This window comes from Ochlerotatus camptorhynchus, unplaced genomic scaffold, assembly GCF_037179485.1.
Source record: "Ochlerotatus camptorhynchus isolate MF236.1 unplaced genomic scaffold, CSIRO-AGI_Acam_v1.1 ptg000130l, whole genome shotgun sequence".
NCBI classification, from domain to species: Eukaryota; Metazoa; Arthropoda; class Insecta; order Diptera; family Culicidae; genus Ochlerotatus; species Ochlerotatus camptorhynchus.
The window spans coordinates 2331661-2358183 of record NW_027040620.1 but is presented as its reverse complement, the minus strand read 5'-3'; the positions used below and the strand labels follow the sequence as shown (position 1 = coordinate 2358183).

At 38.3% G+C, this 26523-nt stretch overlaps 1 protein-coding gene across 1 annotated transcript in view; it reads left to right on the top strand.

The window, feature by feature from the left end:
* dyl (dusky-like) overlaps positions 1-26523 on the top strand; it is a 110722-nt gene that overhangs the window by 39672 nt on the left and 44527 nt on the right. The window contains exon 2 of the mRNA XM_065220652.1: positions 1875-2196. Coding sequence (XP_065076724.1) covers positions 2137-2196 — 60 coding nt within the window. The 5' untranslated portion in view covers positions 1875-2136. The remainder of the gene's footprint in view (positions 1-1874; positions 2197-26523) is intronic.

Sequence of the window (26523 nt, the reverse complement as noted above, 5' to 3'; positions counted from 1 at the left end):
AGCAGTAAACTTGTCGTAAAATGGTTGTAGTAACGTCTATGTGACTTGTTTTGGTCACAAACAAGTTGATGCAACTTTTCTTCACCGAATTGTGCTACTTAGGCCTGAATTGAATTTCTCGTTTCTTTCAACTGATTCTTATGTCAAAAGGGCCGCTTACATGTGCCGGTCTCAGGGAACCGACTTTTTCGCAGTTTGTACGAGTATCACCGACTTTGCCCACAGCATCAATTTAGCACACATTCAAGCTCGTTCACTCCCGTTATTTTGCAAACCGTGCTCTCAATTCTTCGGTACAGATATGGTTGATATTGATTTCATCAAAATTAAATGCAAATCCCTTTTTGGCTCCACTTCAGAACAGCAAAACAACATTCATTCAGCAGGAAAATAGAAAGAAGAATGCCTTTCTTCTCAAAAGAGGAGTGTCAATATTCATAATATGCGATTGTGATTGATATGTTCACGGGGAAATCATAGATATAGGTATTTGAAGTTTTCTGCCCGATAGGACCAAATTGTCGCTTAGGTTAAAGAAACTCTCTATCCTATGCCATGCAGCACACATTCAGTTGCAAAAAGAGAGATTTTCTAGATTCTCAAGCTGAATGGGATTTAGGTATGTAATTTAGGCCTAACTCGACGATTTGGCTTATCAAGCATATCAATCATAATACATCACAACTTAGTTAGCAAACGAATCACTTACTTAAGAGAGGAATGGAGTACATTTCAAGCTCTTTTTAATTGAAAATTGTAAGTTATCTTATAGTGTTCAATTGTTAACGAAATACTAAGCTTACATCAGCATGTATGTTAACAGTGCCATATCATCTGTAGGTTAAATATTTGTTGAGATATGATTGAAAACAAAATTGATGGCTGCTTATTAGACCCATGTTGAGGATACTTAATTTGAACATTTTTCAGAACTTCTCCGGATTATTCTGAACATTGATCAGGGGTCTGAATTTGATATAATATAAAGTGATTTGAATTTATAATACACAGTTTTAGTCTAGGATTTAGCTTACATCGAATGGTCTATTTCAAAATATTAGTTCAAGGGCGGGTCAGCATAACCCAAATTCCAAGACGAATGCCTTTATTATCAAGTAACAATTTGGTTTTATGAGGGTTCTGTAGACCATGATTTAGACTTGTATAATGCTATAAAACCGCAATAAAACCTGCAATGTAACTTGGGTTGCCATCTGGCTCATGTAAATTCTATCCTTATTTATAAAGGACCAGTGATGGTATAATCATTTGAAAACTTATATTTTTCAGGCTGTCATACGACTCGACGCAAAATTGATTCCGTTGCACATCGACAAGTTTTCTATCTCTCTTTACTCTTCACCCATGCCATACACGAAGTTACTGCTGCCATCAGTGATGGAAGTTTCGGGTTGCATTCGGGTGTAAAGCAAAAATCTTGAAATTCAAATACACCACAGTTTGGTAATAATCGTAGCTGGTGAGTTTTGTTAGTTTGATATTAGGAGCAACGGTATCACAACTTTTAGTATCATCAGGTGATGTTTGATTGTTAATATTTGACGAAAATCAAGCGTGATTATCGGAGAGACTGAGATTTGATTTTATGATATTTTCTCAACACTATGCAGAACTTAGATGTTCATCTTTAAATCTAATTTTTTGTCGTTTCGTTTATGCTATGCAGGTACGTCGGTGCAGTTGCGCCAAAAAATGCGAGTTAATGACAGCTTAACATCCATTATTGAAATTTCAGCATCTCTTAAAATATCGAAATATATGTAATTCGAAAACATTTTTTTCTTTCGATTCTTCAAACACTTCCCAAAAAACCACATCTAACCAATCATCTCTATATTTACCTCTCATTTCAGCACACCCCGCGCGAATCCGGCACAACCCTATCGGATTGATTTCCCCCCTTCCTACCTGAAGCCGATCGACGGCTTCCCGTCCTGATCCTTTCCGCAGAACGAGCAAGACCAAAACAAATCGCCAAAATTTCATACTAAATCGAAAAACAAAACCAAACGGTTACCCACCACCACCCCTCCGAAATAGCCAGCTCAACAGGAATCAGCACGAACGGTGCTAAAAACAAAACAAAAAACTCACTATCACACACAAACGATCACCATGGGCAGAGGATCGCGATCTTTGGTCGCGACGTTTGTGCTTTTCTTCACAGTATTAAAGGTAAGTGCTTTTTTTTCGATTGATTTTCCCCGATTTTTCGAAAGTGAAGAGGTTGAAACCAAAATCTCGGAATTTTAACCTATTTAGAATAAGAAAAACCGCTCATTAATTCTCTGAATGCCACCACACTGCGCCAATCACCGATCTCGATCGCTTACCCCATCCGGAGGGTATCTCAATCAAACGCTTGCAAATTCCAAATCTGTGCCACACATTATGCGGTGGCTCTTCATTTTCGAGCTCCTCAGCGTGGCATTAATGTGCGAATTTTAATTCTGCACAATCTTTTATTGTGCTACATATCATCATCTAACGGTCGTTGGCACAATTACGCCGAGTAGTTCAATAAATATTAATGCATCGTTTTGAAGAGCAGTAGCCTTTATCCAAAGGCCGAACAAAAACGTCTAGTAAGAAGTGAACATTAGGGTGAGTCAAATTACCAAGCCCCTATTTCTCAACAACTGCTGAATGTTTACCAACCTTGGGACTTGGATTGAGAAAATTATGCAGAACAACTTTGTCGAAGATAGCAAATTGATTCGACATCAGTTTCTAAATTTTTACTTTCGGCCAAGTGGTCCACGCATACTTGGTACACTAGGCCTAAAGTAAATAAATAATAACTATTTCACAGAATTCCACTCGATTTACAATCATCGACAATGTTGTTCTGCATAGTTTTTCCAACCTCTGATCAAAATTGAACATTTTATGAATTATGGTAATGCATACATTTTCCCATACAAACTTTAAAGTTAAAATCCAGATAGTAACCAAATTCGATCCAATTTGGCTTTGTGATCCGCCATATATACTTGACTCACCCTAGTGAACGAGCATGCTTCCATCGACGGACCTCCTCTCGCCGAAGAAAGTGACTACAAGAAGTATTTTGTTTGCTGATGGTTCTGTTCATATATACCTTTGATAAATAAATAAGTGGAATGCTTTCGCCGTTTTTACTTTCCTCATTCCGATCGTCAGCGTACGGTAAACAATCGCATATCTGTAGTTACCTAGGTACATGCAATCACCACGCAGCAACATCGCTAATGAATAGCTCTCGCGAGTGAAAAGTTGCGATAATTTCCGCGCTGGGTCTTTAGTCTCGTCATGTGTTTACGAGCGAATCAAATCTCAACTTTATGTCGACGTTGGTTTCCGTGGTTTGTTGACTTTCTGGAGCACTTATTTGCATTTCTACTTTCAATGCATATGGTGAAGGTTGAGTGTTGAGTTTATGCAATTCAGGAATTGAAGCTTACCAAAATGAGGGGTTAAATAAAGTGAAGTTGATTGTCGAGTTTACACTCGTTCATGCTACTTTTTCACTAGTTGCTTTTCCCTCGATCTGTCAACACACCAGCTGTGTTGAATAAAAACAAAATATAGGGGAATTTACGTATTCTCGGCAACCTAAGCAGCGACCTTCTTTCTATAGCCTTTTTCTATATGGGACGCACACATATGCAGTATTGGTTTGTTTATAATCTTCTGCTGCCAGCTGCTCTAACTGTTTTGTCAAAAACTGTTTTGAAACGCTTTTACAAAGCTCCAATCTTCTCTAGTGAGAGCGAGTATTGTCGGCAACCATTTTTTCTTCGGCAACCGTTCCTGGTGCTCTATTATCGGCAACTCGAAATCAGCTACAATTTGTAGTGCGTGTGTTTCATTTCAAAAAAACACTGCTAGATTGCTTTTTCTCAGTGGTAAAAATATAGTCAAATTGAAGCTGAAAGCATAAAGAATCGTTTGCATGCATTCAGCGAAGTGTTTTCGTAAGAAAATCCAGTGAAAATAGTGTTTCAATTTGGGTTGCCGAAAATAGTCTGTCATGCCGAAGCCGTCATTTCCCCTATATGCAAGTCAGTGATGTCGATTTTGATTGAATTTTGCAGAACTACAAAGCCTTCTTTTTCCTTTATTTAACGTCGGTCTCTGTTCCGCAATCTAGTGCCAATCATCGACGGACATCGATTGCCATCCATTGACGGCAATTGAATGTACATGAAGGCAGCTTCCACACCTGCGTAGGATATCGCACCAAGTCAACACACATGGGCCAGCACCAACGGCTTTACTTTCCTTCCGAAGGAAGACGTGACCAGAGATGTTTATGCCTCAGAACAATCCCACTAACCTCGGCTAGGCTTGAACCCAGACCCATTGGGGTGAGAAAGCAGTAACGCAGTCACACCACCGGCGCCGGTGAAATACAAGATATTTACAAAGGCTCAGACTTTTATTAGGGTTTTGTTTTGTTTCCCTTGTAAAAAATACCATAAGGAAATGATAACTCAAATCATTGAACTATTTTCTCATATCTTTATTAAGGAGACTTTTCAACAAATGGTTTGGATGATACCCCGAACACGTCGTTAAGCAAAATAACCATAACAAATTTATTAGGGTTGTTTAGTGCGATTTTTCTTTTGCTGGAAACAAGTTTTCAAACGTGGTAATACATCACTAATGAGTGCCATTTCTATCACCACTGATAACTTTAATGTGGATACAGCAAACAAATATAACATGATGATGTATTGAATATCAATAACTGGTAAACGTTGCTAGAATATTACAGTCATCAAAACGATTTGTCTTCGGAAGGGAAGTAAAGCCGTTGGTGCCCGATCTATGAGTTGATGGATCGATAGGTAGGGTCCAGGAGTGGGAGCTGCTTCCCCGGTGCCGGGGGCATTGGTACTCAGCACGGAAAATAAGATCGACGGAAAACAAATCAAGGAAGAACAAAAAAACGATTTGTTACGATGATGATGATGATGATGATGATGATGGTCCCACCTCTTACCCCTACAAAGGTTTGAGCTGGACGATTTATCTTTAAGATAATTAAATATGACATTTTAACCAGGTTGGCAAACAAAATCGAACTGGTTTCAGTTACAGATATAAATTCCCTCTAGAGTTTACAGTTGCTTCACAGCGATATAAATGTTGAAAAGCTCAGGCGTCCACCTCTTAGTTCGCCTTTTTGTCCACCTAAAATATTCATAAGTATTACAAGCAATCAAGAGTTAATGAACAATCAACAAAGCATCCTATTACACTAGTAACCCCGCAATCTGATGCTATCATAATTTTCAGCAATGTCAGGAATGCTCACGAACCCCCAACATTTGCCAGAAAACTTACTACTAACTCAAGGTATCTTCCAAATAAGCTTCAAAATTGCATTTTTTTTTATCAAATGTTAAATTCAGTCCTCTATATCCGTAATACGCGCGCGAGGCTCAAACCTTTGTAGACTACTATTTTTTTACTACTACTATTAAATCATATATCAAAAATCCATCATCACCATCGTGGCGAACAAAATAGTTTTTGCAGTGCTACAATAATTATTAAAAAGTCGTTATAACAGCTATCCATACAAAGTAATCCGTTAAAAATAACTTCGTCAAGATACATAATTTGTCAATTCATAAAAAAAAAAATCACTGGATAACCGTTCAAAAGACAGTTTTAACGTGTGAAATGCAATGTCTCTTAAATTCTGCTAATGTTGTTGAACGTTTAATGTGTCTAGGCATCGAATTGAAAACATTTATTCCTTTAAAAAATAATGAATTCTGTGAAGCACAAGTCAAGAAATGTGGTGTTCTTATTTCATCCGCGTTTCTAGTATTATATCTATGATAGTCACTTCCTCTTTCAATTCGATCACACAAATATCGAGGCAGCAAACCGTTAACTACTTTAAAAATGAACACCATAGTCAAATATACAATTCTTTGCTTCACCGACAACCATTGTAAGGCGTCTAACATCAAAGTTGAGGAAGTGAATCTATTACATCTCAAAATCAAACGCATTATTTTATTCTGCAAGCGCTGTAATCTCGATATTTGTGTTGCATTCGACAGAAATAAAATGGATGGGCAAAAGTCTAGATGAGGAGAGATGATTGATTTGTATAGCTGTATTTTACTGGCAATAGTTAAATCGTTTTTCAATCGACATAGAATTCCATACTTCTTGGCAATTTTCTTGATGACATTGTCAATGTGAGAGTTGAACTTAAGTTTGTCATCAATAATCACGCCAAGATATTTAATCTCCTGAACGCGATCAATATTCTCATCATCAATTACAACAGAGACGTTCTCATTTAATCGATTCCGCGAAATTACCATAAATTTAGTTTTACTTGTATTCAATTTTAACTGCTTACACTTCAACCATCTACTTAGATACTGCAAATCTTCATTCAAGTGTGAGACGGCAACTTCTAAATCCTTAGCTGCAATGAATAACACAGTATCATCTGCAAAAAGGTTAATGTCGCAAAACCGTAAAACACGTCGCAAGTCATTAATATACATAATAAATAAAAGGGGCCCTAATACACTTCCCTGGGGCACTCCAAGGTTGTTCCCCACGGGACTGGAAACAGAATCATTAAAAACAGTCCGTTGAGTTCTGTCAGACAAATAGCTTTCAAACCATTTATATGCAGTACTCGTAATTCCAAAGCGCTTGATTGTACTTAACAGTAAGGGCCTAGAAATTGTTTCAAAAGCGCGTTTCAGATCCAAAAAAACAGCAACAATCGTATCTTTACGCTCCAAGTTGTCTTTCCACTTTGCTAACACCAAATTCAATGCAGTTTCACAAGAATGACCTTCCCGATATCCCGATTGTTCTGGTATCAACAAAGAGTTGCTATTCAAATACTCCAACAGCTGGCCTTTAACAACAAGTTCTAAAATTTTCTCTAATGTGTGCAACATGTTGATGGGACGAAACTCTTCGGCTTTAATCGTTCCAGCAACTTTTTGAATAGGAATCACTAAGGATTCCTTCCAAATTTGTGGCACATGTCCATTCTGCAATGATTCATTAATAAGGTCCAGAAAGATGTGGCCAATGACATGAAAGCAATCTTGAATAACTCTAGCATTAACATTATCTACTCCAGCCGATTTTCCTAATGAAAAACAAATAACTCTAAGTTCATCTAATGTAATTGGGTGAAAAACTTCAAATCTGCAACTACTATTAACTGGCTGTTTTATTTCGTCAGGTTCATCGACCAATTCAATAGATTGATTAATCAATGAAACACTGTCTACGAAATAATCATTAAACTTAGATGCAATTACTTGTTCTGACTGTTCTAATGTGCCATTAAAAGTTATGGACCGCGGTTTGCAATTACTAGGTTTTAATAAAGATTAAATAAATAAATTTGAAAAAAAAATAAATGAATAAATTTTCCATAACTCTTTGCTGTTGTTTTGATGCTGATCAATCTTCCTTTGAACATATTCACAACGAGTTTTCTTTATCGATTGTGAATACTTATTACGCGCGATTGTGTACCTAGTCCAATGATTGTCATTATTAGATCTACAAAACTTTTTGTACCATTTGTCCCTTTTCCTGTTAAGACGCAAAAGATCCAAATTGTACCAGCTGTTCGAGTTTTTCAAAGAAACAAACTTTTGCTCAACTAGTTGATTGGTACACGTTTTCAAAGCGTTATTAAGAACAGCTGTAGATTCATCTAAGTAAGTAACGATGTACACCATAATATTACACAAGCGGAATGACCAATGTGCAGCAGTTTGGATGTAATATTTAAATACTTTTTATTCTGTATTTGACAGATGTGGTGTGTCTCCAGTGTGATGCCTTGGCCTGGAGAAACAGTAGATTGTTGGATTCCAAACATTTTTCCGATGACTCGGTGCGAAAGATGGAGGTTGTTCGGCTCCAGTTTCAAAACACTATAAATTTCACAAGGAAATACACGCAGTGTAATCAATATAAGCTGTGGCCATCTCACTCAAAATTTCATTCAAATTAATCCAAAGGGATATATGTTACAGCTTTTTGAAAGTGATGCAATTTAACTATTTAACTTTATTTCATGACAATCGGAACATAGACAGAAAACCTCAGTTTCACCCCAAGTAACATTGCAAGTTTGATAGTGGTTTTAAGGTACGCTACAAGTCTAAATCATGGTCTACAGAACACTCATTATGTTGGGTTACCGGACCCTTCCCAACACCGTTTAGGGGGGTAATAAAAGGCACTGTCGTTTCTGGGGTGGGACCTTCTGGGGCGCATTTATAAGAGCGGATGTAGGCGCTTCGATTGGTTTCCTTTTGAGGTTCCTTTCATCCACATTCTTTATAACACAGCACATTCGTCCATTCAATCATACATCACATATACTTTATTCTATTAACATACAATTTATTTACAACACTTTACATCTTTACAAGATTCATCACACAACACATATAACATGTTAAATCCTTGTGTCTCTACAATATCCATCCTTCTTTGAGAGTCAGAGCCAACTGGCTATTCCTAAATATATTCCGATCCCTACACTGCTAGACGATCACCGCAGTGACGTCATTAATCCCGATCGTTATTAGAGATGGTTCGATTCTACGTGGTGAGAGTTTGGGGGAGTTTCTGTACAAACGATAGTGGCGTAGCTAGGGTAAGGTGAGCTTACTCCCGAACATACTCACCCACCCTGAAATGTCCTACATTTCTGAATAATTCTTCCTTGGTGCCAATCCTCGATCATTGTTGTATTCACCTTTCTCATCCTTGGTCCAACGTGCTGTCCTTGAATCGGTATATTTCTTTTGACTTGCACAACCCACCCACCGTGAAGACCTGCGTCTGCCACTGATGACGCTATTGCACCGCTCTCCGCTCTCCGTTTCCATTCATGGGTTCGGTACCAGGTCGATGTTATTTGGCTTCTGCGCTCCTGTTCCCTGTATATCGGTTCTTGGGTGCTTGATCCTGGTTGATGTCCTTGTGACCGATTCCTGTTTTGGTAGTTTACGCCTTGCCGATGTTGGACGGATGATCCTTCCGGTGTTCACCAATTAAGTTTGCGTTATTAGGATGACCTTTGGTACCGCTAACCGTGAATCCGTGGGATGGAACTCGCTGTGCTTACATGTATTGCTTGATTCCTTTCCTTGGTTGTTTATGCCTTGCCTGACTCCTTGGTTGCCCGGATGATCCTTCCGTGGTTCGCCCATTTTGCGCCCATTGGATGGCCTTCTGTTCCACTATCCTCAAATGGCTCGCAGAATACGTCTTGCGGAAATTCTCAGATTGGATGAATATTTTATGTCCGTGTCCATGTGTGGGAAAATAATGTTTGTAATATCTGGAAGTGTCGCTTCGGCTGGTACTGTTATTACTAACCTGGTTAAACATATGATGTCGCCCGCAGCCAGAAGTTGACGAAGTCCGGTAGATTCGCTCCAATTCGAATGTTGATGCCAAATGTTTGAGGTGGATTGTCACCAACTATCCATATTCGTGCCAATATGGGACCATCCGACCAGTGACGATTAAGACGATTTGATTTCTCTATGTCGTCCGATTGGTTGTTTGTAGACACCCCTAATGTCTGCTGGTGATGAATACAGGACACTGTAGTCCTGTTCTTTCTGGTTTGAATGGAATGTTCCAGATCCGAGAGGCAGACTGCAGACACCCCTAGTGCCTACAAACTTGATTGTTGAATCATCTGTGGACACCCAGTGTCCGGTTGGAATTATACTTGAACATCCGTTATGTCCAAGCTAGTGTATCTAATCCATGGGCACCCTGTGTACCCAATCCGTGGTATTTGGTTTTGAGCGCCCTTTGCCCCCTGTCTATGGGGATTGGGTTTGAGCACCCTTGTACTCTTGCCTTGGATGAGTTTGCGCACTCTTTGTGCACAAACCGTGGGATGGCTGGAGGACACCCTTGTGTCTTTGCCTTGAAATTGGTTCGAACACCCTTTGTGCTCGACCCTTGGAGTTTGCTAGAACACCCTTGTGTCTTAGCTTCGGATGTGAAGTTGAGCACCCTTTGTACTCAATCTTTGGATTGGCGAATAGACACCGTTGTGTCATAGCCTTGGAATTGGTAATGAGCACCGATGTGCCCAAACCGTGGAGTAGGTAGCAGACACCCTTGTGCCTGCTTGGATATTGATTGATCACCCTGTGTACTCAAGCTGTGGTGTGACAATCAAACACCCTTGTGTCTGACGCCTTGATAAACAATCGAACGCCCCTTTCGATCGAATTGGATTTGGATCTATCAGCACTCCTAGTGATATCATGCCAGCAAACATCCTCAGATTGCATCCATATCTTGATGTAGATTTTCCGTGTAGGTGATATTGGATAGTGGTAGGTGGTCTTATTGGTCCATGCTGAATAATTCGTGATTCCCTTCCGTTATATCAAACAATCTTCAGACCAGGCCATGGTAACCAACGCAGCTCGATTGATCAAACGTGGGTATGGCTTCGTAGAATTCGAAAACCCGGTTGTATACGAAACCACAGATCAGGCAGAGTCAGCGCAACTTGAAATCCTCTTCAAACGATCAGCTGATCGATGATCCGTTTGCCTGTCTTCATACCAATGGAAAGCGAAACTGTTCCGTGTGTTGCGTTGTCTCCAAGGTTTCCGTAGTAGTATGCCAAACGGTGGTGACGTCACATCGTAGATGATTTTCGAGAAAGGATGGTTGGTGTTAGTGCCATGAAAGTAATGCCTAGCTCGGCTAGACATATACGTGTAAGCTACTTACCTGACCAAGTAGGTGCCAAAATTGTTACCCTCTTACAAATTGATCATTTTAGATGGTCAAGTTTTGAACCCACCACAGCATGCTTTTGGCGCTACTGTATATGGACGTAGTACTACTGTGGTAGCCACAGCATAGTTCTGTCAAAACCTCAACAAAATCATTGATCCATTGTAGATGTCTCCATCGTACATAAACAATGGGGTCAGCCGTGGTTGGTGACACAACTTTTTTTCACATCAGAAAACATGGTTTTGTTTCACGCCAAGAATAAATTTTGAGTGAGACGTATTACTGATGTTGCATTGTTTTCCTTAAATCTTGGAATTTAATAGATTTTATGAAATCAAAATTCATTATTTGGCATGATGGGTTTAAATTCAAGTCTGGTCTGGTTAATTCCCCGGGGGCATCTGGGACATGCCCGGAACTGACCAATTTGGTCGCGGCGCTCTAAATGGCCACAATTGATTTGGTTATCATATTTTGAAGTAATTTGTTTTGTTACATGATAGGTTTTATTCCCTACCGGTCAAATCTAGTATCATGGCCGAGGGGGGTGACACATCTAAATCTAAATACTAGATGCTCAAAAAATCTCACACTAGCGAATCAATACTCGAAAAATCTTCTTTCATTTCTCGCATCTACTTGCACCGCGCATCATCTTTTAGCATTCCCCGAAACATGTTTCTGCCACATTTCCAGCACCAGTTGACCGATTGTAACTCTGTTCACAAATCAAAATAGAGCTGGAATTAGGGCGTAACAGCTTTTGTAAACAATGACTTCTTTCGATGATGTCTTGAAATTCAAGGCTCGCTCACGCAAATCAACATTACCACCGAATAGGGAAAGACTTCCCCTACCCGACGGTAATGTTGGTTTGCGTGGCCGTGCCTTGAATTCATAGAAATCATCGAGAGAAGTTATTGTTTACAAAAGCTGTTCCGCCCTTATTCCAGCTCTATCTAGAAATGTTCTATGGGCGAAGCTATGGGAACATGATACTTTTCATTTGATGCAATTCGCATTAGTTATTACCGAGAAATACGACTTAGTTCCCAAAATCCAAGTTTTCGGAACTTGTCCCGCCCATATCTCCGGAAATACTTGACCGATTCTGAATTTGTTCCACAGCATTCAATGTGATCATAATATCTTTTATTTGCTGGTTGCATCGTTTAATTCGGCTATATGGTTGCCGACAAACACCACTTAGTTCCCAAATTCCACGATTTACGGGCCTTGTTCCGTCCATATCTCCGGAACCAGTTGATCGATTCAAAATCTATCAATTAGCATTCTATGGAATCATGGTAACCTTCATTTGGTGGCTGTTGCGTTCAATTTGGTAGATTGGTTGCGGATAAATACGTTTAAGATAATCGTACACATTCATAGATAGATATTTTCCGATCCCGTCAAGCTGAGTCAATTGGAAGACTATTAGAAAAAAAATATCAATTTATTTAAAAAAAAAATTAAAAAACCAAAAACTTCAAAACGTGAAAAAAGAGTTGATCAAAAATTAGACCAATTTTAAACTTACTCCACCATTATTCAATTTGACAGAACCAGAGTACCAGAATCTTCGGGATGAATTGAAATTACACTGAAGCTGTCATATCATAGAGGTAACTCTAAGACCACTGGGTCCCCAAGAAAATCATTATTATTTTTGGCTCACTCAGTACCAGAACAACGGTCCCAAGCAGTCCCAAGCTATTTCACTCACCCCTGCATGTTCTGCATGAATCCACACACCCCTGATGTTATCTGTCAAACTTTCATAGCGAATCAAAACAAACATAGTGTAGTAATAGAATTTCAACTAGAATAGGGTACGTTAATCGTTTGCTTGGGACCAATAGGCTACTAAAGTGGTGAGCCAATTTAAAATCGTTAGTTTCGTATTGATTGTTGGTCATATGGCTCCCGGGGTGGAACATTCAGTTTTTTTTTTTTTTTTTTTAACTCTTTATTTGTTCCAAATTCAAAATAAATTACATTTCATTTTAACCTAGGTGCTCCAGTTACTGCAGTAACGTACCAGCCTTAATTGTTATGATATATATCTAAGTGTTTTTACATTGTTCATGTCTTGGCAATTCAGTATTTAAACAGGTTTTTTAACCTGCATGTCAGTATAACAATTGATATCTTAAAACTAAAAACTAAAACTAAATCTTATCTAAGTATAAAGGGAATTAATCGTTGCAATTGAGGATTGCAACGATTTTTGCCTGAAATTATTAATTATTTTGTTGGACATTTGTGCTAAAGTCTCAACATTCGAAATTCTATGTACTTCGGTTGTACTGTACCAGGGAGGCAACTTCAAAATCATTTTCAGAATTTTGTTCTGAATCCTTTGAAGTGCTTTTTTCCTGGTAGTGCAGCAGCTAGACCATATTGGTACAGCGTAAAGCATGGCCGGTCTAAAAACTTGTTTAAATATTAGAAGTTTATTCGTCAGGCAAAGTTTGGATTTCCTGTTTATAAGAGGATACAAACATTTAATATATTTGTTACATTTGGCTTGAATGCCCTCAATGTGATCTTTAAAAGTTAATTTTTGGTCAAGTATTAATCCAAGATATTTCACTTGGTTTGACCAGGAAATTGGAACTCCGTTCATAGTGACTATGTGACTACTACTAGGTTTCAAAAACGAAGCTCTAGGCTTATGTGGAAATATTATAAGTTGTGTTTTGGAAGCGTTGGGAGAAATCTTCCATTTTTGTAAATAAGAAGAGAAAATATCTAAACTTTTCTGCAGTCTGCTGCAAATAACACGAAGACTTCTTCCTTTAGCGGAAATGCCTGTGTCATCAGCGAACAAAGATTTGTGGCTATCCTGAGGCAAATCAGGGAGGTCCGAAGTGAAAATGTTATACAATATAGGCCCAAGAATGCTACCCTGAGGAACTCCTGCCCTAACAGGTAGTCGATTAGATTTGGAATTTTGATAATTTACTTGAAGAGTTCTGTCAGTTAAATAATTTTGAACTAATTTCATAATATAAAGTGGAAAATTAAACTTTTTCAATTTAGCAATCAAACCTTCATGCCAAACACTGTCGAATGCTTTTTCTATGTCTAGAAGAGCAACTCCAGTTGAGTGGCCTTCAGATTTGTTTGAACGAATTAAATTGTTAACTCTTAAGAGTTGATGAGTAGTTGAATGCCCATGGCGAAATCCAAACTGCTCATCTGCAAAAATTGAGTTCGTATTGATGTGAACCATCATTCTATTCAAAATTATCTTTTCAAAAAGTTTACTTATTGAAGAAAGCAAACTTATTGGACGGTAGCTAGAAGCTTCAGCTGGATTTTTATCCGGCTTCAAAATTGGAACAACTTTTGCATTTTTCCATTTATCAGGAAAGTATGCCAAATGGAAACATCTGTTAAATAATTTTACCAAGAAAGACAAGGTACTCTCTGGGAGTTTTTTGATGAGGATATAGAAAATTCCATCATCACCTGGAGCTTTCATATTTTGAAAATTTTTAGTTATAGACCTTACTTCGTCCAAATCAGTCCCCCAGGAATCATCAAAAATATTTTCCCGAGAGAAAATATTCAGAAAATCCCGAGCAACCTGATTCTCAATAGGACTAGTAAGACCCAAACTGAAATTATGGGAACTCTCGAATTGCTTAGCAAGTTTCTGAGCTTTTTCCAAATTTGTGATCAAAATTTTACCACCTTCTTTAAGCGCTGGAATAGGCTTTTGAGGTTTTTTCAAAATTTTTGTGAGTTTCCAAAAGGGTTTGGAACTCGGGTCTAATTTAGAAATATTATTTTCAAAAGTTTTGTTCCTCAGGGCAGAGAATCGCTTTTTAATTTGTTTTTGCAAATCCCGCCAGATAACTTTCATGGCAGGATCGCGTGTTCTTTGATATTGTCTCCTACGGACATTTTTAAGACGGATCAAGAGCTGAAGATCATCGTCTATTATAATTGAATCGAATTTAACCTCGCATTTTGGTACTGAGGCAGCTCTTGCTTCAACTATAGAAGTAGTCAGAGATTCAAGAGCATAATTAATTTCATCTTTGGTTTGCAAAGGAATGTTTGGATCGAAGTTATATTCCATAAATGTTCGATACTGCTCCCAATCAGCTCTATGGTAATTGAAAGTAGAGCTGTTGGGATTACAAATTATTTCTTGGGATATTTCAAAAGTTACTGGAAGGTGATCAGAACCGAAGTCAGCATGGGTAACCAATTGGCTACAAAGTTGACATGAATCAGTTAAGACCAAATCAATAGTGGAGGGATTTCTTGCAGAAGAAAAGCATGTTGGGCTGTTTGGATATTGAATAGTGTAATAACCTGCAGAACAATCATCAAACAGAATATTACCATTGGAATTGCTTTGAGCATTATTCCATGAGCGGTGTTTTGCATTAAAATCACCAATAATGAAGAATTTAGACCTATGACGGGTAAGTTTCTGGAGGTCACCCTTGAGAAAATTCTTTTGCTGGCCTACGCATTGGAATGGCAAATAGGCAGCTATAAACGTAAGTTGTCCAAATTTTGTTTCAACAGAAACCCCCAAAGTTTCAAAAACTTTGGTTTCAAATGAAGAAAGAATTTTATGTTTGATTCGTCTATGAATAATGATGGCAACGCCACCACAGGGTCCATCAAGACGATCATTTCTATAAATCAAGTAATTTGCGTCCTTCTTAACCTTATGGGCAGGTTTAAGGAACGTTTCAGTTATAACGGCAATATGCACGTTATGAACTCTTAAAAAGTTAAATAGCTCGTCTTCATTATCTTTAAGAGATCGAGCATTCCAATTTACAATATTTAATGCTTTAAAATCCATTACTGAATTTTAAAGTCATGACAATATTATTTGCAAATTTTACTCCAGTTTGAATAGTATCAAACATGGAGTTAGATTTAAGCATATCAGAAATCAGGTCAATTAATGAATTCTGTAAAAATTCCATTTTGGGGGCAGTAATGCTTCCTAAGTCAAAATTGTCAAAATTTCCATTAGAACGTTGGTTAGTATTTTGATTTCTACCCGCTGCAATAGCAGCATAGGTAGCTCCATTAACTCGCTGAACATTGTTAGCAGCGAGGGGAGTAGGTACAGATGAAACATTTGAAGCAGGGGAGATATTTGTACCTACGGGTACGAATGTAGAATTTGTTCCTCGCTGACCGTTGTTAACAGCAGAGGAATTTGTACCTGGTCGGAAACGTGGAGCGTTTCCTACCTGACGGTTAGAACGAGATTGTAGGATCGCTTTGCGAGTCTTACATTCCCAAAAATTGGATTTGTGGTTTTCACCACAATTTGAACATTTAAATTTCTTAGGATCTTCCTTCACAGGACAGTCGTCCTTTGCGTGAGAGGAATCACCACAATTCATGCATTTAGCTGGCATGTAGCAATTTTTAGTTCCGTGACCCCATCCCTGGCACTTACGGCACTGGGTGAGGTTTTGGAAATTTCCTCCAGTCTTCCTGAAGTGTTCCCACTTCACTCGGACATGGAGCATAAGGCTAGCTTTTTCTAAGGCCTTAAGGTTGTTTAGTTCACTAGTCTTGAAGTGAACTAAATAAAAATCATTAGAAATCCCGTTGCGCGAATCGCCAGGACGGGATTTCATTTTCATTTTGATTACTTGGAGTGGCACAACTCCAAGTAATTTTGCCAGTTCATCTTTGATCTGATCCAGGGATTCACCACAGGGCAGTCCTTTCATGACAACCTTGAACACACGTTCAGTTTTGGTGTCGTAAGTAAAAAATTTGTGCTTCTTCTCAGTAAGATACTTGAGAAGACATTTAAATCCGTCCAAGGTTTCAGCCAATACACGGCATTCACCCCGACGTCCAATTTGTAGTGAAAACTTAACTTTCACGAAATTCAAAAGTTCCATGCGAAGAGCATGGAAATCGGTAGTGGTTATCACAATAGGGGGAATCTTTTCCTTCTTGGCATTAAGCCGGGAAAGTTTACTAGAATTTTTCTTGGATGATGGATCATTCTCATCATCCGTGAGCAAATCAAATTGATTACTCAAATTAATTTCATCAGAAGGGGGGTCAAGAGTTTGCCCCTTTCTTTTGCGTTTAGGCGCCATGGCGGCAGTAAATTTTTATCCAAATCGACTTCCAAGCAGATTACTATAAGAATCTGAAGGATCGAAGAGGAATTTTCCAAATCGATATCCAAGAAGGATTACCTCGGGTAGGGTCCAAACAAGGATCGAAGAGGAATAAGAGTTGAACAAGGTAGAAAATTTTTAAAGGTTGAGCACTGAAAAGTGCTGTTTAAATTTGTTGTAGCTTTAGGTAGTAGTAACACTTCCTTCAGCAAAAAGCAAATAGATCCGCACGGCAAGAGAGCACGATGCGGACTGTGGAACATTCAGTGATTTTCTAAAACAATGAAATGAGTAAAAAGTAAAAATTAAATGTGCCACCACCATAAAAACAACCGGTGGAAACTACCAATTTTAAATTGGCTCGCTACTTGACTAGCCTATTGGTCCCAAGCAAATCGATTAACGTACTCCATTCTAGTCGAAATTCTAGTACTACACTATGTTTGTTTTGATTCGTTATGAAAGTTTGACAGATAAAATAAGGGGTTCGTGGATTTTCCTATGTTTTGAGGGGTGCATCGATTAGCTTGGGACCGAAGATAGTACCAGAGCTGCCCAAAAAAAGTGGAGCACGGTTCTTCGGGACCTTCTGGTCTTATAAGTTGTCAGTGTCGAACTACGGAATTTTACGAGCAAAAAGAGTAAAACTAGGGTAAATTTGTCTTTAATGGACCTCTTCCTTAAATTAGAGTCATTTTATCGTCACTTGGTCACAAATCACGTGACTGAAGCCTCACTTTTTGCCATTCAGAAAACATCTGGAGCGATTTCGAGTGTCACTTTCTTGTTCCTTTCCTGTTACATTCAGATTCAAACAAAGCACTATATGCCTGTAAACACCTCTAGATAAATCTGAAAGTTGTTTGCTACTGTTTCAGGAAGCTTTTCAACTTTTCCTGGGAATTCAACATCCAATTTCCAACGATCCACAATTGAATTACTCTGCTCCAACTGGACCTAGGATAACAATGTTTCTCTTGACAATACCTCCTTTTACGATTTCCAGCAAAACATCCAGCACGTTCCGCTTCCCATGAACGGTCAATTTTCTCATTAATCAATCGCCCATCTTGATGAAAGCACGCTCTTTAAGACAACACCATCTGCAAAAAGTTAGAAATGAAAATGATGTACATTTTCCAATTAAATCCATGTAGCTGCTTCATGCCTCAGATGCTCTCGCTGTTTCCCAACACGTATAAGCAATAATAAAAAAAATTGAAGTAAAAGGAGAAAAATTTGCAGATGATTTATATAGAAAGTGGAAATGTTTCATTTATCTACTGCTTCCCTGGAATGGAGCGCAGAATGAGCGATTGCAATCGTATCGAACGAACCAGCTGAGCACACGACTGCTGGTCGATGATCAGAAATCCCCCTTCATTATCGATCTAACGTGATTGTAGTTATTAACGTTTGGCTAATAGTTTGATTGCCGGTCGGCTGGTACACTGATTGAAGGCGGCAACGATGAAGAACAAACCAACCAACCCGTCAAGGCCGGAGAAATTCGTTATGTGGAGGTGATAATTAGCGAAATGGATAGTTTAATTTCAATCGGATGAAAGCGTTATTATTGGGAATTATTTTGCTTTATTTTTAAATGGGAAAATTTAATCATAGACCTTAAGGTGCTGCGGTATTGCTGCAAGTAAACCTAATGAAATGCCGCTAAGATGGATTAAATTTTCAAAAAGTCAGCCACAATTGCCCCAATGGGCGACATGCCATGGTCAAATAGGCACACTTTCATAAAGATGTCAACCTGTTGCTTCGAATTTCCCCATCAGCCATTTTTCACCGCAAACAAATCACGATATGTGATCGTGACGGTCGTAAACACTTCGTTCGATCAACCGGCATGTGACTCGTCGTCGCCAGAAACCACCAACGGAGCCAACCACCATCAGCTGACTCCACACCAGTAAGCCAGAAGCAACAGCAGCACCACCACCAATCGGATCTGAAAAATAGCACCCTGCAACTGACTTGGCTTGTCGGGTGAATGAAGAAATTGTAATACACATTTAGACGAGAAGAGGCAGTCACGTAAATGCAAGTGAAAGTTTTCTCTCTTAACCCGTTGCCAGCACGCGATGTTCCAAGACGCTACTGCCAAAAGGCAACAACTTACTCGTTGGCTCGTTTGCTGGTTTGTGCGGGGGTTTTATTACAATATTTTCTCGAAGGTTTTTCTCTTCATTTCATTTTTTTTTCTTTCGTGTGATTCATAACATTGAGACATTACGCTCAGTGCGGGCGAACAAGGTCATTGAACCTGAGTTTGAGGGATTTAAATTCAGTTCAAATTTTGGGATTGGATTGCAGAATCTTTTCTGAGTCAAATGTATAATAGAAGAAGCGCCCAAAACGTCAAACATAACAGGGAAGGCTCGCCGCGTTATTATAGAAAGTCGATGAAGCGATCCGATTAGTGCAGAGATAGGACCATTTGAAATGTTTTCTGGAATTATTTAATTTTATATTAATTCTGGATGATGATTTTTCAGTGTTACAAATTTACTATATCTGAAAAATCAGATCGGAATTCATTGAAATTTTTGTCAAGAATCGCTTTAAATCATTCCAGAATTTATTCAGATTTCTTTTCAAAATAGCCCTCAGATTATCTTTGTTTCTTCTTCTTCTTCTTCCTCGCATTTCAAGCTTATTACTTATCGCATATTAGCTTATTGCGTGCTCTCAACTTTGTGTTTCTAGATGCACTTCCGCAATTATTAATTATGAGCTTTCGATGCCTGTACCATTTTTGCAGTAGTATAATTGTGTGACAAGAACAATCATATTCTATGTCCAGGGAAGTCCAGAAATTTTCCAACCCGAACAATTCCTAGACCGGACCGGAAATGGTCTTGTTTTGTAGCTGCGCCTTTACCGACTGAGCTAAGGGAGGGCCCAAAATTATCTTTGGTACTTCATTCAGGGTGTCGACTACCTGGAAAAACCTGGAAAGTCAGGGAATGTCAGGGAACTTTAGTGTAGGTCAGGGAAAAAAATAATGTTGATCACATTGCAAAAAATCATGTCTGGGACACATAAAAACAATCTTTGAAATTTTATCAGTGCATGACGTTAACGTTTTTGGGAAGATCCCGGGCATCAGATCTACTCGCTGCGTTTATGGACGCCCTTGCCGGTATCTCTTCGAACAAGTTGCTGCAAGTGTCCATGAATGAGCCCAATGTGAATTGAAGCTAGAGGTACAAAAAGGTGGCGAGAAGCTGATAGATATGGGACCCTGTGGACTGTATTTTTGCATAATGCATTCAAGGATAGTGTTCGCAGTATCAGTTGGAATGTTGTCAAATATTTGCGTGGTATCTACAATATCTTCAAAGATGTACCAGCAAGACGAACGTTTATCACGATGTATTCTGGATCTACCATATTCCCGCTAAAGTTTTGCGGTCACCGATGGTTGGAAAATAGTGCTGCTGTTCAGAGGCCAATCAAAATTACTCCGCAAATACGAAAATTTATTCAAGGCGTCCAGAAAGACAAAATTGAACCAACGTAAGTTTCCTACTAAAATGTTAAAAACGGTTTGAATGACTCGAATAGTACGTTCAGACTACAGATTTATAACATGTTATAGCACTATCTTGATGGTGGTTTCTGTGTTGCAATTATTTGACAATTGTTATAACATGTTATAACTCTGTAGTCTGAACGTGGTATTAAGCTAGCTTTCTTCAAATCAGTTGCTGTCGAAGTTGAGCCATTTCAATGCGAATTTCAGACGGACAACCCTATGGTGCCTTTTTTGGGCAACGCGATGTTTCAAATGGTTAGAGGCATTATCGAAAGGTTAATCTGAGCATCTGATCATCTGCACAGGTATATGCACATTTGATCAATATGATCGCAAAAAGGAACGACTGGACTTTTTTTGGCACAGATTATTGATCGGCGTATTCATGTTGGTTGTGAAAATGATTTGCTGCTAATCGCATGGCAACGCAGATGCAGAAAGAGGTATTTCGGTAAATGCAGAATATCTTTTTGAAAACATGAGGGAAGAGTCAAGGTCCAAGCGCAATGACAGCGTTCCGCTTCCGCCCACATTGCGTTTGGGCCTTGAGTCGTAGCGCGACGTCAGATCTATGATGGTGTTACTCATGCAGGCAGGTTGGAAAACTTACAAATTTTGAATGAACTTATTCAGCGAGTTCCAAAAATCGCATTAGCTTTCCATGTACACAAGGATCGTCGTATGAAAGAAGTTCTCGATTCCGAGAGTTCAAGATGCTCAAAAAGAAGCCGAGAGTTTGCAGGAGAAAATTGTTCTGCTCAAATGATAAACATTTTTAAAAGTAATCCGAAAATAAACACAACACTTGCAAGTTCTCGTTGTAATGTGAACTCACTCACTTAAATTATTTTGCCATGTCTGCGGTTGTCATATGGATATCCAGAGAGTACGAAACTGACTAATGCATGAGCAGTGCATCCTCAGGTTCGGTTGCCAAAGCAAGAATAATCACTGCTCTGTTATTTAACAATAATTTATATGTTAAGAGAAAGGATCGTCTACGGGTTGATTTTTATTTGGCTGTGAAATTATGAACACAAATTGAGAGCTTGATGACATTGATTAAATATTCCTATTATTACTTAGTAATGAGTAGTGAGCCTAGTTGTGAGTAGTAGTTATTCATTATTATATTATAATATGTATTTATAGCCCTAGGCCTATTCACATCCTTCGTAGACCGCTCCAGAAAAGTTTTCTGGAAAACTCAACGAAAGTCCCGTCGAATTCGTCGTTAATAATTTTCCCAAGAAATCGCTTAAATTTATTTCCATAATTCTCCTTTAACATCCACCGGAATCTACCTCATAACTTCCTTCATAGCTATCTCAGAATACTCATTGAAACTTTGTAAGAATTTACCGCAGAATAGTTATGATATTCAGCACAAAATTATGTAGGAACATTGCTCAGAATTTTCCTAAACATTTTCTTGAAATTCTTCTCTCTGAATTCCATTGTAGTTTTTCACAGAACTAAACTGGAATTCTTCCCGAAATTTTCTTGAAATATTCGTCAGAATTCCTTATGTTGAGACTATCTATGAAATTATTCTCTGAATTCCCTTTGAATCCCTTCATTCAAATTTACTCTAAAACGCTATTGCAGTTCCCTGAACTCCAGAAAAACTTTCTGGAAAACTCAACTAAAATCTTATTGAACGTGCCTTTAATAATTTTCCCAAAAAATCGCTTAAATTTCTTTCCATAATTTTCCTTTAACTTCCACTGGAATCTACCTCAGAACTTCCTTGAAAGCTAACTCAGCATACTCAGCAACGCTGTAAGAATTCACCGCGGAATAGTTATGATATTCAGCACAAAATTATGTAGGAACATTCCTGAGAATGTTTCTAAACATTTTCTTGAAATTCTTCTCTCTGAGTGCCATTGTAATTTTTATCAGAACTCCTTTGGAATTCTTTCCGATATTTTATTGAAATATTCGTCAGAATTCCTTGTGTTGAAACTATCCTCGAAATTATTTTCTGAATTCCCTTTGAATTGTCTTCAGAATTTTTTAGGATCCCCAGAATTTCTTTTAAACTATCCATATAATTCCTTTGCTCATAATGTCCTTTGAATTCTCTTTAGCATTCCCTTGGAATTATCCTTAGAACTAACTCCTTAAATTTCCGTGGAATTCTCCTCAGAACTGTCTTAGAATTTTCTTAATAACAATCCAAAGGTCTCTGTACAATTACCTAGGAAACAGGGTGGCCAGCGAACCGGGAAAATCGTAAAAATCGGGAAATAACCGGAAATTGAACAATAATCCGGGATAACCGGGAGAAACCCGGGAGTTCGATGAGAGAATAACCCTTGACCAGGCTTGCTGAAACTCCTCAAACTCACTGGAGGTATTAAAACACTCCTGTCCTGCGAGTTTTGCCAGCCCTCACCTCGAGTGAGTGGCGGCAGGAATATGGAAGAAGTAAACAAAAACTCATCGAGAGAGAGGGATAGTGAACTTTAGCGAGAGGATGATTTGACGTGAGGTGCGCATTTCAAGACTCCGGATGAATTTTTTGTTCAACACACGAAACTCGGAGTTCACTTAAAGTGAGAGTAAGAGCGTGTGATAGAAAACATGAACCTGAATGGCAGCAAAACTCACTCTCATTTTATCCCCTTTCGCTCACAAGCTCTGAAACTCAGTGAAATGATTTGGCAGTAGGCATAGACGAATGCACGGATGGATTTGAGTTCAATCACTCGACAAAAAGTGACACAACAGCGAGGCCCTGTTTACTAAAAATGAACACATGAATAATACTCACGTAATATTTGCAACGGGTCTATCAACTTATGTACACAAAACTTGTTAGGCCTTTTTCGCGCGAGCCGAATACGCTCACGCAAACTAAAAACACCATCGGGCAGAGGAAATTCTCCCCTTCCCGATAGTGCTCTTGGTTTGCGTGGGCGTACTTCGGTTCTCGTGAAAAGGACCTAGCAAATTATGTACAAAAGTTGATAGGCCCTTTTCAAATGTTACGCGAGCATTATTCATGTGTTCATTTTTAGTAAACAGGGCCCCGCTGTTGTGTCAAAAAAATTTCAGTAGATGAACTAAAGTTCACCCGTGCACAGGTCTATTCTACTCCTCAGAAAAATGCTACGCTCGGCTCATTTCAAACTCGCGAGCAGTTTTGGGAAAATATCAAAAAATCAAATCTCACCAACGCCCAAGATCACGCTTGATTTTCGTAGACAAAAATCAACAAGCAAACAACTGCGGTTGATTTTGTAAGCTGTGATATCGCAGCTCGGAATATCAAGCTAACAAAACTCACCGACTGCAAATCTCACCAAACTGTGGTGAGATTGAGTTTAATGATTTTTACTTTACACCCGAATGCAACCGAAACTTCCATAACAGCTTGCAGCAGTCCCTTCGCGTCTGCCATCGGTGAAGATTAAAAAGAGATAGCAAACTATGCTTTCTCTTTCTAAGAAAACGATGTGCAATGGAATCATTTTTGTGTCGAGTCAACTCTCAGCATGATTTTTGCACGTTGTGAATAGTCTCACAATATCAAAGGAGCTTGTAAAATTAATATCAAGCATGATATTTTGTTCCAATATCACGCGTGATATTGCGAGCGCATGAGAGCGGAAAAATATCAATTGATTTCTGATTTTGCCAACACTGCTCGCGAGTGAGGCTCCATCAAGCTTGCCCTTGACATACCTCAACAAACATTTAAAGCGGCATTCAAAGTGTTTTCATGTTACTTCATACGCGAAGTTTGCGATTTTCAGAGTTGGTTGGAAATGCTATTTAACGTGAAGCTTTATTGTGATAATTTATTAGCTAGAGAAGGGTCTTAGAAGAGGATAGATAGATAGTTCCGATAAAGTACGGCAGTATGAAAAATGAATAGGAAAAGAAAATGAGCGAAAGGCCATTAATGCAACAGTACAAAGTCAAACGTTCATTTTGAACTTCTATTCAATTTTCATACTACCAACTCTCATTTAAAGCTGCATAAGACCTACAAATTTTTCATCTTTAGCTGAAAATGGGCTTATTCCGCTCTTAATCAGTTCCAATTATTTGTTGGGACGGTCACATAAATAATAGGTTGTATTTTTATCATCATTGGAGGCTATGTTATATTTATTAGTGTTCTAGTTGCTCACATTGCGAACTGCTCTTTTGTAATGATTTGCGAAAATAATATCAATATTACACATTCAGAAGATACAGATCATTCCAAACACAAATCTAAATCAAGATTGTAAAAAGTTGATCTTAAAATACCGAAATGGCTAGCGAAGTGCCAACATATTTTAGGTCATATGAAGAAACATGTGGGTCGCAGCCCGTAGATTGATAAATACAAGTTTTGTCTCAAATTCGGAAGCATGTAACTCTGCAATATTTCAAGGATAAAAAAATACCTTAAAGCTCATAAAATACTTGAATAAATAATAAAAGAAAGACTTACTCTTTGTGATGCATAATTTCCATCAGACCTTCTTTTTTAGGAATAAATTACTCTGCAATAATACACATTCCATGTACATGGCTTTATAAAAAATATCCAAGAAACCAACTTTGGAAAACATGTGAAATCCGGACCGAAATATTAAATCTTCCGAGATGTTTTTTTCTCGGTTCTAAATCAAAACTAGCATGCATTTTTTTTTTCATAATTTCCATGCTATCAATCCCAGAATTTTCTTCGAATTCTACATTTAATTATGATGAAATTCTTTTTAAACTCATCAGAAAAATCCTTTGGAACTCTTCTCGTAAGTACACGGGAATTCCGAAGAAACTTTTCTAAAAATTTCCTTTCAATCCTACTTAGAATTTTTCAGGAACTATCCTGAAAATTAGAATCCTTTAACTTTCTTTTCAAAATTTTCTTTGAGATTTACGTAAAACCCTCCTCAGATATACAGTGGAATTCGCCTCAAAATACCATAAATTTCTCTTCTGAATTGTTTAAGAATTTCTTTTTAGTTCTCCTCTATTTTTTAAACTAACCTCAGAATACGATTCCTTTGGTATTTTTCTCGGAACTTCCATGAAATTCGTTTCTGAATCTTCCTTTTTAATTACCTTCAGAACACCCTTTAAATTCCAATTACAATTTTTTTGAAATTCTTCCTTAAATTCACCTGCTATTCTCCTCACAAACCCGATGCAATTCACTTCAGAATCACATAGAATATTAGAATTATGTTGGGAATTCGTCTGGCTGAAAATCAAATAACCAACCTATCTTGGGATTACATAGTTGGAGATGCTTAACATCGAATATCAGACTTAAACTGGTCATTATATACGATAGATGAGGAGATGAAAGTATAGAGTTGATAGTTCCGTTAGAGTACGGCAGTGTGGAAATTGTATACAGAGAGTAGAAATCTAGCAAAGCTCAATTTTGAGGAAGGCACGAATCGGGTTGATCATCTCCTTTACCAAACTCCCCAGTTGGGGAGGGATGGTGAGGAGTATCTCCCCTCGCCACCACTGGCAAAAGAGATGGTCGTCAATTTGCTCACGTACCTTCGATGTGCGGAAACACACACGCACTCAATTTGTCATGTGCCGTAAGCATCTAGTCAATTTTCATTCATTCCATTATTCAAAAATCATTCAATTTCCGATGGGATGATCCTTCAGTATTGCATTTCCAGTTTGAATATTGTAAGAACACTGTTAACATTATTTGTTGATGTTTTGCTGGGAGCAACCTATTTTTCATTTTGAACAAATCTCAATGATTTTGCATTTAAAAATTAGGATTTACTTACCATTCTTACCGGCGATATTTTTCTGTTCATATTTGCTTTCTTTTATTGAATAAAGCAATTACATTAACACGTACAACATAGTTTTCTTATCACAAACTTGAAAATATATGCAGTTTGACAGATGATCATAAGTTCATCACCGCTACGATTACAGCGCCGCGGTGGCCGGCATAAACTTGGATTTGTCAATAGGTTTGGAAATTGCAGCTGTCTCGCGTTCAAAGTAATGGATCAATGAAGATGCTGAGATTTTGAC